General features: G+C 44.9%; 1 protein-coding gene across 4 annotated transcripts in view; it reads right to left on the reverse strand.

Annotated features, from left to right (window-relative positions):
* Nucleotides 1-1,229: 1,229 nt before the first annotated feature.
* Nucleotides 1,230-15,827, reverse strand: part of LOC126427405 (uncharacterized) — a 44,738-nt gene continuing 30,140 nt past the window's right edge. The window contains exons 1-5 of one of the 4 annotated variants that reach the window (XM_050089778.1): nucleotides 5,140-5,311; nucleotides 4,950-5,051; nucleotides 4,767-4,843; nucleotides 3,908-3,944; nucleotides 1,230-3,791 (exon numbers count right to left, since the gene is read on the reverse strand). In XM_050089778.1, coding sequence (XP_049945735.1) covers nucleotides 3,751-3,791; nucleotides 3,908-3,944; nucleotides 4,767-4,843; nucleotides 4,950-5,051; nucleotides 5,140-5,146 — 264 coding nt within the window. In that variant the 5' untranslated portion in view covers nucleotides 5,147-5,311 and the 3' untranslated portion in view covers nucleotides 1,230-3,750. Of the gene's footprint in view, nucleotides 3,792-3,907; nucleotides 3,945-4,766; nucleotides 4,844-4,949; nucleotides 5,052-5,139; nucleotides 5,312-15,827 lie in introns of those variants that run through there. The other 3 variants (XM_050089777.1, XM_050089775.1, XM_050089776.1) reach the window with 3 other exon arrangements.

The raw sequence follows: 15,827 nt of genomic DNA on the forward strand, positions 1-15,827 counted from the left end.
AGTACCAGAATGACAAAATTATAACAGAGACTTACATTCCTTGACTCTTACGAGATTGCACATAATTCAGTATATGTTGGCTGTGCTGCAATTTGAGATAGATTGCCTAGGCCATTAAAATATAGCCTTCATATTAACAACTTCCTTTGTAGTTTACTGCAAAAGAATCCCCCAAAATTACATTTTTAAAATCTAGTTAGTAAAATATTTAAGGCGTGTACCTTCTATATCATTTTGTTTCCCATTAATTCCTCTCCATAACAATTTTTCTGGAAATAGGTGTGCTGAATTATTGTGTTATGAGACCAATGTAATACACTATTACAAAAATTATGTTTATGTATGAAATAGAGTAAAATTGTTGTATAATGGTTCAAGATCTTTATCATCAAGGTGATAAAATAAAGCCAGACTCGTGGAACTGCCCTAGATTCAAAAGTGATGCCCAGGCATTGTGTGCACATAGTACCCACCTAGGAAACAAGACAAAAAATGTGCAGGAACACTTGCTAAACATCTTCATTTAGCTGAACAGCAATTGTCAATCTGAATATTGTTTTGGATACAACTATACTACACTTGGCATGGTAATGTTTGTGACATGCCATTGCCTTCCTCCAACATCTGAACAGACAAGAGGCCTTACAGTTTACAATGGACTGGGGACTGAACCTGAGACCTTTGGAATTTTAATCTGGCCAAAATACTTTTCTACTTCGCAGTATCAATCCTCAAGAGTCAACTGTCAACCAAAAAACAAATTTACAGCAAATATAAAGCTTCACTTCGGTCGTCAAGTGCCGAAAGTTTGTCATTTGGCAGGTGTGGTATCTAGAGTTTGGTTGGGTACAAGTTGCAGTCTGATCAGTTACACTCCTTATATGGTCCAAACAAGTTGCACACTACTTTTCAGAAAATGTTTAACTGACTGTCAAACCAGGAAAACAAATGCAAATAAGCATTTAACATTGATTTGTAAAATATACTGATTATAAGCATAAAATGAGGTCACTGAGTGGTGGTAAATGACAGGAATTAAAAAAGCTGAGTTTCTTTTTTTAACACTTTAATTGTTCCAATATTATAAATAAGCATACAAAGGGTATTGGAACAACTGCCATGGACTTAGGGACCCATCCTGGCATTCGCCTGACACTATCTGGGGAAACCATGGAAGACCCAGATCAGGATGGCAGAGGAGGGTGGGATGTTACAATATACAATTAAAATTTATAATATACTCAAATGCACAGTTCCCAATTACAATTTAACTACAAACACAAAGACAAGTCACAATTACACTGACACTATAATCACCAAATGCACAGTTCAAAATTACAGTTTATAATCACTACTCCTCCGTTGCTCTTCACAGACGCGACATCTGATGCCCCCAGCTTCAACCTGTAAAAACAATGAGCCAACACCCTATCATTTGCATGACAAGATGTTGAGCTCATAAGGACTTTAGTAAGGAAACAGGACAAAGCATGCAATTTGAAGAAATGATTAACACAATATGGCATATGTGGTTCGTAAAATCATTTATAATAAACTCAAACAACTACTGCATCAACTAATTTTGGTGTGAGTAAATTTAAATCCATAACAGTGTAATTAGTCATGTAAGTTAGTTTATGGGTGACATGTCCTAGGTACTTAATAATAAACATATGGAAAGATGACCAAACTGTGAGTCCCAGGCACTCTTCCTAACATTGTAGCTAATGATCACAGAGAAAATGTTGGGCAGGCAAACGAGAGACTGTATCCGATTGGCAGGACACTGAAGATTTAACAGCACCACAAAAGAGGTTGCTTACAGTACACTTGTCCATCCTCTGCTACAGAACTGCTTCACAGTATGGGATTCTTATGACTGAAGACCCCAAAAAGGTTTAAAGGCAGCTCATTTTGTATTACAAAATAGAGAGGTGTGTCATATGCAAGTTTGCGTGGCAACAATTAAAGGTACTTTGTGGTATGAGGATGTCATGAAATGACAGCATTCTCCTGTAAATGTGAAAATATGTGCAACAACACAGAAATGAAAACAATAAATCTGAACACACACAAATTGACTGAAGTTAATTTTTCCCCACTTGCTTCGAGTGGAACTAGCTGCCAGGCACTTGTTTGGGATTTGCATATTAGTCATGGAGCTGTAAATCAGTCTCATGGATTATCTGGATGGGAAGATAATGAACTTTAAATTACCTCGCATTTGCACCTAATTCTGCTGTACTATATTTAGAAATCTCTGATCAGTAACCACTGAATCCCACAGAACAATCTCTGAAAATAAAAGCTAATTTACATCGAAAACTTAATGATGGTCAAATAGGTGAAAGTTCAATTAACTCTGAAGATATTTCAATAAATTGATTAGAAAAATATCAAATTTATACACAAAATAGAACAGAATGAATGCAAAGTTAATTTTACAAGGGTTAAAACAACTGTGCTTCACTATGAATGACCTATAAATTAATGCCTAGCAGTTAATTGTAATATAACAAAACTATGAAGAAACTGCGTGACTAAAATTTCTTAGGGCCAATAACATGCAAAGCATTAAAACAAATGACAATATAATAAATGAGTAAATGAATTTTTTTTGAGTTAAACAGGACAAATGAAAACAGCCTAAGAAATTTATCTCCAGATATGTGGGAACAAATGAACAAGCAATATCTTAGCAGTTAATTATAAATGAAAGTAGCTCTCCCCCCACCCCCTGTAAGGTTTCAGATTTAGGATTCCAAACGCAGAAGCATTGATCAGTGTGAGCTGTTCTGAAGGGAAGACATGATGAGAAAATACTGGAGGAAAAATAGAGCAATGAAAGAATGACTTGCCACACAGTCCCGAACTGACCGAAGTATCTATTTGGGAACAGACATTTAAAAAAAATCAGATTTTGGTTTATTTGTAGAATACAAGGGAAATGCAATCAGTCTACAAAGAAGATTGCTTATAAATCACTTTTGCCACCATCCCTAGACTATTGCATAAGTGTGAGAGACTCATAACCAAACAAAGAGGTATATTGAATATACAGACTGAACAAATGGTCACATGGTGGATTCATGAAAGTGTCACAGATGCTTTAAATGAACTGGTAGACTAACAGTCACAGTGTCCCAAGAAAGCCTACTCACAAAGATTTAAGAAACAGCTTTAAATGACTGTACTAGTCTTCTACACATAACTCCTGTAGGGATCGAGACTAGATTAGACCAAATACAGCTCACACAGAGGCACTTCTACATGAACATAATGGGAAAATCTAATAAATGGCACACACCCTCTGCCATGCATTTTATCAGCAATAGAGCAAGTGGTAAATACCTATCAAATTCCAACACTTATCACTAACAAACCACTATTTAAAGTTTAGGTATCTAGCAGAGAGTTCAAGATATAATTAGCAATATTTGTGATACATAAATTATAAAAATTGAAAGGGCACAATATAAAGAAAAGATTTAAAAATGAAATTATGTAAGAGAACTCATCCGAGCCTCAAAATACTTCCTGAGGAGCATATTATGCTCCAACGTTGCATTCAGCAAAGAACGATTAACTTCCATCCATTCACATTTCAGTTCCAAGCTTTCCCGTTTCAACTGGAGCCTCTCTTTCTCCCTCTCGTCTCTCTTTTTCTGTCTTTCCCGCTCCATCTCAAGCCTCTCCTGTAAATAATTGCTCCTCTCTTCTTGGAAATCTCTTACTGTGCGACTCTTCAGTTTAAGCTTCTTGTGAGGAGGGGTGGATGTACTTGCAGAGTCCTTAAACATTAACATGCACCAAAATTGCTAAAATGCTCATGCACCAAAATTGCTAAAATGCTCATGCATAAGTATGGCATAGAGAAGTATTACATCATAGTAATGTTAGCACTTACCCAGCAATGAAAATAATTTAGTACAGGAAAGAAGACACTAAAAAATACAGAGTAACATCAGATTTGCTTGGATAGAGAGAATGAACACAGTCAAATAGCAATGCTTTTAGGCACAAATTTTGTTACTGAAAAAAATTTTCGTATAACTAATAAACCAGTTTAATGTAAATACCTCCAGAAGGAATAGGGGTAGATTAGAGATGTCTGCAATACTTAAAGAGGGTAACACGCATATTAAGGAATGAAAACTACAGTGCCTCTAACCAATTAAATTATTGCCATTAATAATGTACAAATCAAACTGTGGTCATATTTGCTTGGAAGATTACTAACATATAAAGAAATTTGAATGAAATTAACAACGAATGCATTGAAAACGAAAAACGTTCACACAAACATCCAGTATACTCCCACAATATTCACTGAGAGACCTGACAAACTGCATAACTTCGGACCGCGATGTTGCAAATATGAATCAAACCATTTTATATTTACAGATATTTGTAAAACAAAATTGATACCTCCAGTTACCTTGGAGGATGAATTGAAAAATTAATTACGCACATAAACCATAAATTGAAGGATACAAAAAATAGGAAGGTCATATACAACAAAAATCTATGAAACTGCAATGCTCACACCCACGTGGACTCTTAGCATTTAGTAATTAACAGCTAGTACAGTACGAATAAAACTATCAGATATCATTTGCTTGGAAAATACTCCATGCAAAGCACTTCAAGATACTTTAGTAGCTTTGTTATGAAAGTCATAAAATGCAGTCTCAGCAAGCAGTAGGCATATTTCGCTCAAAGAATTAAACTTTCCAGAGTCAGAGTGAGAATTAGGAAAAACTAACCCTCGTCGAGTATCCCGATGGACCTGGAGCAGCCTGGTCGCTTGGTTGGTTGGTGGTCGCTGCCTCCGCCACAACGTCTAAAGAAAATAAAGCACTGCGTTAATGTACATCAAAAATCGTTATAAACCAAGTCTCTTGAAGAAATTCACGTGATGACTGTACGAAGTATCGAATGTAACTTACTTGCACCATCAAGCAAAATCTCCGGGTAAATGTTGGTCTTTTTTTCGAAGATTTCATCCATTTCCTTCATATACACGAAATCTTTCCGACCTAGATCGTAGTCTGAAAATAACAAATATATAATAGAGTTTCTATATTCTCACCCATAATTAACATACACTTTTTACAACTAATTAACAAATAATCTTACTTTGCATCACCTCGTCCCCAGAAAAAACATGCTGCACATGGTCGACGGTAACAACTGAAATCGGCTACGAGCTACGTCTCACGTGAGTCCAACCAGAAATGAACAGGCGTCTAAAGCTAGCGAAATGAGGGATGCTCAACTACCGGACCTACCGATAGATGGCTGTAGCGCGTGCCGGCAAGAGATCGTTGAGTGTCCGACATAGTGATGGGCTAAACTGCGATTTTCCGATATCAGTGATTTCTGTGAATGCTACTTTTCAGTATCTGTTATTCTTAACTGTGATTTGTCGCAGTTAAGAGTCGCAGTTAAGGAACCTAAGTCGCGTATCCCTCCGCCACTGCTACTTCCGCGATTTCTGCGACTTTTGCGACTTCAGCTACTTCTGCGACGTACCACCGTATGAAAAAGTTACATCTGTCCACACAGAAAATTGCATCTCAACAAACCTGTCATTGGTAAGTATGTTTTACGTTTATTCTTCCGTTGGCTTTAATTTTGTATTAAAGAAACAACTGTGAAAATATTAATAGTGTAATTAATATGTAAGTAGCCGCACAGTACCGTAATAGTTCGTGTTTAGAAAATGAATTCTAACATATTGTTATGTTCATAGGTACCTGAAGTACATTTCAGTCACTCAGTGAAGAGATAATTCAAAATATCATTGTCAACAGATCTGAAGAAATTGCCAGTCTTTAGACCGTTTTCGCCAGACGACAGGTTAGTTTCTAAGCGTTTTGATGGACTTAATTACTTCAGTGAGATCGTTCTTGCGAATGTGATATAGCAAATATTAGCAATCATCTCTGTCAGTTATATAGCTAGTAATTAGTGACAGCAAAAATTGTTTAATAATCCTTGTGTTTTTGCAGACGCAGTTCTGACTGATTACTGGTTGCTGTACATACCTATCCACATCAAGGCTGTTGAGAGAGACTCGTGAAGATTCAAGACAGCTCTTAGAGGATTTGCAGTTTAAAAGTGAAATAATTATGAAATAAGTGTGTGACTGTTTTATTGAAGTTGTTGTGCGATTTTAAAGGAATAGTAAATGTTAAATACATTGAGTGAATAATAAAAATCTCATTTTCCACATGTTAAGCCGTCCTATACCCGTAATTTTCCGCCACTTATTTATTGGTAAACACTTGTTGGAGAGTGACATGCCGCCCCCCCCCCCCCCCCCACCTTTCTCCACAATCTTGGTGTGACACTGACCTGTAACATATCCCGAAGTCTACAATATGCATTTTGAGGCTGTTGTTATGAAAGTGGGGAAGTACAGATCTTCCAGTTAAATCAGGAATAGCTTAAGTACATTACTTGAAAGCGACACAGTAAAAGCTTACTTATGTAGGTGGTAGTAGTGTCGGCAAAAAGTTCTTGTGTGTGAAGTTGCCATGTAGAACACCAGGTGTAAAACTTTTCTCCCGAGTCTTGAACTGTGTCGGAACAAAAGTGAGGCATTCATATGACTGTTTTCATTTCTCTACACTTATACAGATGTCTGAGTTCTGCTGTGTTAACATTGCAAAGTCCTGTAGGCATGTGGAGTATTAACCAAAACTGTCATATTGGAAGCAGAATCAAATACATTTGTTACGTTACTTGATATTTTCAGGAGAAAAAGGCAATGTTGCTTCTTATTAATATAATACATTCAGAGTCACAGCAGTATTTTACCAACCATAACTGATGCTGAATGTGCATGTCGTCATATAATATGAAGGGCTTATTTCAATAGTGGTACAAGTCCATTACCTACACTTTTCTGTCTATAATGCTTCTGAAATTAGTGATCCAAACAAACATAAATAAAGGTTCATCTCTAGCAAGAAGCCATATGCTTGAATATTTCTGGTATCTCAACTGCAGATTTTTCAGCGCTCATTTAACTTTACGACTCTATATCTCAAAATTAACAAAAATGGACTTCTACCACTACTGAAATAAGCCCTTCATATGCACACACAGCACATCGATCTCGTGAGGCACAAGTCTCTCATTACGAAGTACGTACGTCGGTCAACAGATGACACTAGGAAAAGTATGTTAACTGCGCTTTTTAGTTGCTACTTGCGACTCTTAGTTGCGATTTGTCACAGAAATCGCAGTTTGACTCGGTAGCGAATAGCGTAGTATGAACTTTGCTCAACAGATGGCAGTGCTAACTGCGCTTTTTAGTTGCTACTTGCGACTCTTAGTTGCGACTTGTCACGGAAATCGGAGTTAGACTCCATAGCGTACCGCAGAGATGGGCGTAGTACGAACTTTGACCCACAGATGGCACTGTTAACCGCGCTTTCTGGTTGCTACTTGCGACTCTTAGTTGCGACTTGTCACGGAAATCGCAGTTAGACTCCATAGCGTACCGCAGAGATGGACGTAGTACGAACTTTGGCCAACAGATGCCGCTGTTATCCGCGCTTTTTAGTTGCTACTTGCGACTCAGTTGCGAGTTGTCACGGAAATCGCAGAAAGCAGTGCTAAATTCGACCAATAGATGGCTCACGTCTTTGAATGTGAAATACTATTTGCGACTGCTAACTGTGACTGAAATCGCAGTTAGATTCTGTAAAGTTGCTACTGTGATATCTGTGACTTCTCAGTCACTGTGATTTCTAACAGATACGCGATTTTCTACCCACCACAGCATTCAAGCGCTGCTCATTTTACGTTACGTGTTCAGCATGAAAATATCGAGAGTAACAAACAATTCCGTAGTTGCATCAAGTATTTATTTCTATACTGCTAATAAAATAGCAATAACCACCCACGTCTTTGGTTTGTCTGTGAAGAATATATTTCATACCCACAAAATTTCTTGGTAAGGTATTTTTTATAGGTTAAATATTGCAACTTCATTGGTTGTTATTGACCAGTTTATTTTCCCGTCTATTTAATTTTTGGAAGGGTCGGATATGTAATTCGTCCCTTGAGAGTAAATAGAAATTCTGTGTCCATGCACTGTTTTCCTTTATAATACATTCATTTTAGCGAGAGAGTATCTTCGTCTGTTTAGCACCCATGCGACTGGCTACGTATGTTTCCCACCTTCAACACTACCTCATTATAGCCGTGGTTACGTCTACTAGTGCGGACTGGTGCTTTTTTTTTTTTTTTTTTTTCAGCACCTCATACAAGGCGGGCTGGCAGCAGCTTAATACGCCTCTCTTCAGCCGTATGGGGTACAATAATATGAGATAGGTGACACAGAAAATACAAAAAATGGCGGGCAAAGAAAGTAGTTACAAAAAAACAAGAAGCCGTTCACGTTGGACGAAAAAACACTAACACTTGTTGACACGGCGCACAAAACACGGAGAGCTGCGACGGCACATGTGAACAGTGGAGTTGTAACTGCACGAAACATAAAACGAAGCACACACACTAGACACTGACGGCCCGGCGCGCGAATGTTCACCATGCGCGTGCGAGTCCGGGGACCTGCCAAGAGAGGAGGAGGAGTAAGGGGAGTGGGAGAGGGAGAGGAGAGAGCGGAGATGCCACGGGCAGGGGAGTAAGGGGGGAGGGGAAGCCCGGTGGGGAAGAGTGGTGGAGGGAGGGGTCGGGGGAAAAGGAAAGAGAAGGGGAGGGAAGGGAAGAGAAGGGAGGGAGGGAGGGTGCCTAAAGGAAAGGACACCGGAAGTGGGTGGTGGGGCAGGGTCAAAGTTGATAGGAGGGGTAGATGGAGGGGAGGAGGACATCATCAGGGAGGGGGAGCTGGCGGAAGCCACCTTGGGAGAGAGTAAGGAGTGTGGAGAGATGGAGATCGGGCGGGACGTGGGAATACAGGCGCGGCAGCGGGCGGGGAAGGGAGAGGATTGGGGAGACGAGCGGGTGAGGAGGATCGAGTTTACGGGAGGTGTACAGGATCCGTATCCTTTCAAGGAAAAGGAGGAGGTGGGGGAAGGGGATGAGATCCTGCAGGATCCGCGTGGGGGAGGGGAGACGGATGCGATAGGCGAGGCGGAGAGCATGGCGTTCAAGGATTTGGAGGGATTTATAAAAGGTAGGGGGGGCGGAGATCCAGGCTGGATGGGCATAACAAAGGATAGGGCGGATGAGGAATTTATAGGTGTGGAGGATTGTGTAAGGGTCCAGACCCCACGTACGGCCGGAAATGAGCTTGAGGAGACGGAGTCGAGAACGTGCCTTGGGTTGGATGGTATGGAGATGGGGAGTCCAGGAGAGGCGACGGTCGAGGGTGACGCCAAGGTACTTAAGGGTGGGAGTGAGGGCGATGGGACGGCCATAGACGGTGAGATAGAAATCAAGGAGGCGGAAGGAAGGGGTGGTTTTGCCTACAATGATCGCCTGGGTTTTCGAAGGATTGACCTTCAGCAACCACTGGTTACACCAAGCGGTGAATCGGTCAAGATGGGATTGGAGAAGGCGCGGACTGGTGCCTGACGCATTTCTATATATTCCCGTCTCTCCCAGTAATCCCAACAAGCAACTCCTCAAGCTAAAAGTCAAATCTGGTAGTATTTCCAAACTTCGACTTTCGAAGACGTCTGAAACTTAGTTTTAAGCCTATATCAAGTTTACAGTAAAGCACCCACCTTGCTTTTATTTTCGTGTTTATTTTACTTCTCTGCCCAACCTGTAACTTTTATCTATTTGTTCGTTGCATGATAGTTTAGTTTTTTGTATGAAATTCCTATCACACTTTCGCCTTCCCTCGCTCCAGTATTGAAATGACAGTACGCTTTTCTTTCGTCGCCGGCGGTCAGCTTTGGAAATCCAGTCAAGTAAAACAGGTGGGCATTAGGTGTAATGGCGGGCATCATGTATCCAGCCAGCTGCACGTAGTATGGATAGGTGACGCTAGAGAGCAGCAGCTGCCTACTGTGGAGAGAAGCCGGACTCGTGTAGTACAGACTGCCACCGACAGATGGAAGGCGGGAGCTCTAGAGCAGACTGGCCCCCACACTGCGCAGCGCGCGTCACAGACGAGTCTGGAGAGAAGCGATGGACCGTGTGTGTGGTTTCCCTTCCCTAGTGCGAGTGTTTCGCGGAAGCCTGTTCAGGCCCGTCCACACGAAACGATCTGTCTGCGCACATCACATCTGATACTCTTCAGTGTTCTCGAGAGTTTTAAATGAATTCATTTAAATATATAAAAACCACCGATGTTTGTGGAACCCTTCCGACGACTTTCTCCTTCACCTCACTCATCTCCTTTCCGAACAGCTTAATTCCCGTCGCTCCGCAATCTTCCTCTCCCTGGACGTCGAACGTGCATATGACCGCATATGGCATTCCGGTCTCCTCTTCAAGCTCCAAACCTTCGCCCTTCCCATCAACTACGTCCGTCTGATCGGCTCCTTTCTCTCCCGCCGTCCTTCCTATGTCACCATCCATAACACCGATTCCTACACCTTTTTCCCCTCCGCCGGTGTGCCCCAAGGCTCCGTCCCCTCCCCCCTTCTGTACCTGTTGTACACGGCGGACATGCCGCCGCCGTCACCCCCCGTCCACCTTCTTCAGTTTGCCGATGACACCGCCTTCCTTGCCCTTGCCCCCACCCTACAGCGCTCCCAACGCCTTCTCCAATCCCATCTTGACCGGTTCACCGCTTGGTGCAACCAGTGGTTGCTCAAGGTCAATCCTTCCAAAACCCAGGCGATCATTGTAGGCAAAACCACCCCTTCCTTCCTCCTCCTTGATTTCTATCTCACCGTCTATGGCCGTCCCATCGCCCTCACTCCCACCCTTAAGTACCTTGGCGTCACCCTCGACCGTCGCCTCTCCTGGACTCCCCATCTCCAGACAATCCAAGCCAAGGCACGTTCCCGACTCCGTCTCCTCAAACTCCTTTCTGGCCGTACATGGGGTCTGAACCCCTCCACCATCCTCCACACCTATAAATCCCTCATCCGCCCCATCCTTTGTTATGCCCATCCAGCATGGATCTCCGCTCCCCCTACCTTTTATAAATCCCTCCAAATCCTTGAACGCCATGCTCTCCGCCTCGCCTATCGCATCCGTCTCCCCTCCCCCACGTGGATCCTCTACGATCTCATCCCCTTCCCCCACCTCCTCCTTTTCCTTGAGAGGATACGGATCCTGTACACCTCCCGCAAACTCGATCCTCCTCACCCGCTCGTCTCCCCGATCCTCTCCCACCCCCGCCCGCTGCTGCGCCTGTATTCGCACGTCCCACCCGGTCTCCATCTCTCCACCCTTACCCTCTCCCAAGGTGGCTTCCGCCAGCTCCCCCTCCCTGATGATGCCCTCCTCCCTTCCATCTACCCCTCCTACCAACTTTGATCCTCCCGCCCTCCTCCTGTACTTATTCCTCCGGGCACCCTCCCTCCCTCCTCTCCCTTTTCCCTCCCTCCTCCTTTTCCCCCCCTCCTCCCCCGGGCCTCCCCTCCCCTGTTCCTCTCCTCCTGCCCCCGACTCCTCAGCCATTGGCATCCTTTTTCTCCCCTCACCCCCACCTCCCCCTCCTACCCCTCTTGGCAGGTCCCCGGACTCGCACACGTTACGTGGACATTCGCGCGCCGGAGGTCGCCGCCATCAGTGTTTTGTGTGTTAAGTGTTTAGTGTTTAGTGTTCACCGTCCCCTCCATCGTTCACCAGTGCCATCATCATCTTCAGTGGTTGTGCGTCGTCTCATCAGCTAGCAGTGTGGATTATCGACGAGTGTGAACGGCTCCGTGATTGTCTCTATGTGTCTCCTGTTTTATTGCCAACCGCTCTGTGACTTCTGTGTCTTCTCACTGTCTTTGCTGCTTGTGTCTTCTATGGCTGAAGAGCAGCGTAGTGTGCTGCTGACAGCCTGCTGTTGTACAGGTTTTAAAATAACAATAAAGTAAAAAAAAAAAAAAAAGTGGAACCCAGGTCGATAGCCACCCTCTCACCTACTACCACCCTGACGATGTCACCCATGCCGCCTCCTTTCTCCAGCAGACCTTGTCTGAGGCCGTGGAGGCCCACGTTCCTACTGTCGCCATCCACCCCCACAGTCCTACCTTACCCCCACAGGCCGTTCTCCTCCTCCGTGAATCCCATCGTCTCTACCGTGCCTTCCTCCGCGCGCGTGACCCGGACACACTACGACGCCAGCGGCAACTCCAGCGACACGTTCGTAATTTGCTCGCGGCTAAGAAACGCCGGGACTGGCGACAGACATGCACCTGTTTAAATGCCACCCTACCAATCAACTCGTCCAAGTTCTGGTCGGCCTTCCGTCGCCTTACCGGAACTAAACCCTCCCCCTACTATCCTCTTCTCCACGATGATCACCCCTTCCCTGACACCCTTAGTACGGCCAATCACTTTGCCTCCTACCTCTCCGATGTCTTCTCCATCCCCGACGATCCCCAGTTCGATTACTCCCTCTTCCCGGATATCCGCGATCGAACTGACCCCTCTGTCCCTCCCCTCGCTCCTGGTTTCCAGTACTTGGACAACATTACACACACGGAACTCAATGGCCCTATCACTACACAGGATCTCATTGATACACTCCGCACAAAACGCAACACCGCTCCTGGTCACGATCGTGCCACCTACCGTCACCTTCGTGAAGCTCTTTCCTCTCCACCCTGGCCAGGCTCTACAATGTAGTCCTGTTCACCGGTTACTACCCCGACCTGTGGAAAACCTCCCGTATCCTCATGTTCCTTAAACCTGGCAAACCGCTGTCTCCTCCTACCGTCCCATCAGCCTTACCTCGGTCTTCAGCAAGATCCTGGAATCTATCCTCACCCGCCGCATCCACCAGCATCTCCGCCAGCACCGCCTCCTTCCCGTCACCCAGTGTGGCTTTCGGCCATTCTTCTCTTCCGACGATCTTCTCCTTCACCTCACTCATCTCCTTTCCGAACAGCTTAATTCCCGTCGCTCCGCAATCTTCCTCTCCCTTGACCTCGAACGCGCTTATGACCGCGTCTGGCATTCCGGTCTCCTCTTCAAGCTCCAAACCTTTGCCCTTCCCATTAACTATGTCCGTCTGATCGGTTCCTTTCTCTCCCGCCGTCCTTCCTATGTCACCATCCATCACACAGATTCCTACACCTTTTTCCCCTTCGCCGGTGTGCCCCAAGGCTCCGTCCTCTCCCCCCTTCTGTACCTTTTGTACACGGCGGACATGCCACCGCCGTCGCCCCCCGTCCACCTCCTCCAGTTTGCCGATGACACCGCCTTCCTCGCCCTTGCCCCCACCCTGCAACGCTCCCAACGCCTTCTCCAATCCCATCTTGACCGGTTCACCGCTTGGTGCAACCAGTGGTTGCTCAAGGTCAATCCCTCCAAAACCCAGGCGATCATTGTAGGCAAAACCACCCCTTCCTTCCGCTTCCTTGATTTCTATCTCACCGTCTATGGCCGTCCTATCGCCCTCACTCCCACCCTTAAGTACCTTGGCGTCACCCTCGACCGTCGCCTCTCCTGGACTCCCCATCTCCAGACGATCCAAGCCAAGGCACGTTCCCGACTCCGTCTCCTCAAGCTCCTTTCCGGCCGCACGTGGGGTCTGGACCCCTCCACAATCCTCCACACCTATAAATCCCTCATCCGCCCTATCCTTTGTTACGCCCATCCAGCCTGGATCTCCGCCCCCCCTACCTTTTATAAATCCCTCCAAATCCTTGAACGCCATGCCCTCCGCCTTGCCTATCGCATCCGTCTCCCCTCCCCCACGCGGATCCTGTATGATCTCATCCCCTTCCCCCACCTCCTCCTTTTCCTTGAAAGGATACGGATCCTGTACACCTCCCGTAAACTTGATCCTCCTCACCCGCTCGTGTCCTCGATCCTCTCCCACCCCCGCCCGCTGCCACGCCTGTATTCCCACGTCCCACCCGGTCTCCATCTCTCCACCCTCCTTACCCTCTCCCAAGGTGGCTTCCGCCAGCTCCCCCTCCCTGATGATGTCCTCGTCCCCTCCATCTACCCCTCTTATCAACTTTGATCCTCCGCCCCACCTCCTGTGTCCTCTCCTTTAGGCACCCTCCCTCCCTCCCTTCCCTTCCCTCCTCTTTCCTTTCCCCCCTCCCTCCTCCCCTCTCCGCCGGGCTTCCCCTCCCCCTTCCTCCCTCCCCCTCTCTCCTTTGCCCATGGCATCTCTGCTCCCCCCTCTCCCATTCCCCTTCCCATTCCTCCTCCTCCACCTCCTCTCTTGGCAGGTCCCCGGACTCGTACACGCTCAGTGAACATTCGCGCGCCGGAGACCATCGCCGTCAGTGTTTCGTGTGTGTGCCTTCGTTTGTGTGTAGTGTTGTTCGCCGTCACGCCCCCACCGTTCACGTGCCGTCGCCATCATCCATGTTCTGTGCATCGTGTCGCCCAGTGTTAGTGATGTTTCTCGTCCAGCGTGAACGGCTCCATGTTTTTTCGATTTTTAGTGTCTACATTTTTTTGCCCACCGTTTTACTGTCTACTCTATGCCACCTTTATGTACTACTTGTTGTAACACTCAAGGCTGAAGAGCGGCGTATTGTGCTGCTGCCAGCCCGCCTTTGTATAAGGTGTTAAAATCACAATAAAGAAAAAAAAAAAAAGTTTGTGGAAGAATAAAAGTAAAGAATATAGTGATCGAGACAAAAAGACAGCAGCATACAATGCTCTAATTGAAAAATTGCGGGCAGTTGACGCCTCGGCAAACAGAGAAACAGTAATAAAAAAAAAATTCGTTGCAAACTGTTTACCGAAAAGAGTTATCCAAAGTTCAGAAATCTAGAAGATCTGGTGTAGGAGTAGATCAAGTATACCAGCCAACGTTATGGTATTTTGATCTGCTTGGCTTTCTTAGTGAACAAGAAACGCCAAGACCAAGAAGGAGTACAATTGAAGATGAAATTGGAGTGTCAATGTGCGAGGAAATGGAACACGAGGTAATGTAAAACAATATATTTCACATACGTTTATCAAAAGTTTATTCAAAAGAATATATTTGTGTGCAAACATAATAGAAAATTAACTGCTGTTATAAAAAGAACTCATCCTTCAGGACAGCGTAAATAGCTTCACATGTGTTGGGTATTATTTCACTCAACGCTTGTTTCGATATTGCAGTTGAAAATTCCAAATTCTTGTAGCTCCTTCCTGTTGCTAGGAACCTTAATGTTACCGCCAGCCGTTCATGAGGAGATATTGCCCTTCTCATACAAGTATTTTTGCTCATAATATGAGGGGTTACAAGCTTTAAGATATAATTATAAGTTTCGACATCCATCCGCAAATAATTTCGCCAGTGGTTAGGTTCGCCCTGCAACTCTCGCAGTAAATTTACGTGAGAAAACTGCTTTCGCTTTAGCATCCACTGTCTACACCATTTTGACCGCTTTCTCTGTTTCCTGCGGTTGGTCCGAATGTTTTTTGCAACACAAGTTGCGAACACAGACCACGACAGAACTTCCTCCATTTCTATATTTCAAAATAACTGAATTAAATTTTTGACGTTTACGGGGAGCGTAGTCGCTGATATTTCTTTTCTACACCGACAGATGGTGGGCGAGTAGTAGATCGGGATTTGTTTCGTGTGAACACACCACATTTGCAGTGATCTTTTGCATGTACAGACATCTGCGCCGATGTCTGCGCAGACAGATCGTTGCGTGTGGACCGGGCTTTAGGCAGAGAACAGAGCCAACCACATTGACTTTCGAAAACATCGATCATGCGAAACAGAAGTCGCTCTTTTCTCACATGACATACTGAAAGCTTTGCTA

The sequence above is a fragment of the Schistocerca serialis genome, chromosome 11 (genome assembly GCF_023864345.2).
Source record: "Schistocerca serialis cubense isolate TAMUIC-IGC-003099 chromosome 11, iqSchSeri2.2, whole genome shotgun sequence".
Taxonomy (NCBI): Eukaryota; Metazoa; Arthropoda; class Insecta; order Orthoptera; family Acrididae; genus Schistocerca; species Schistocerca serialis.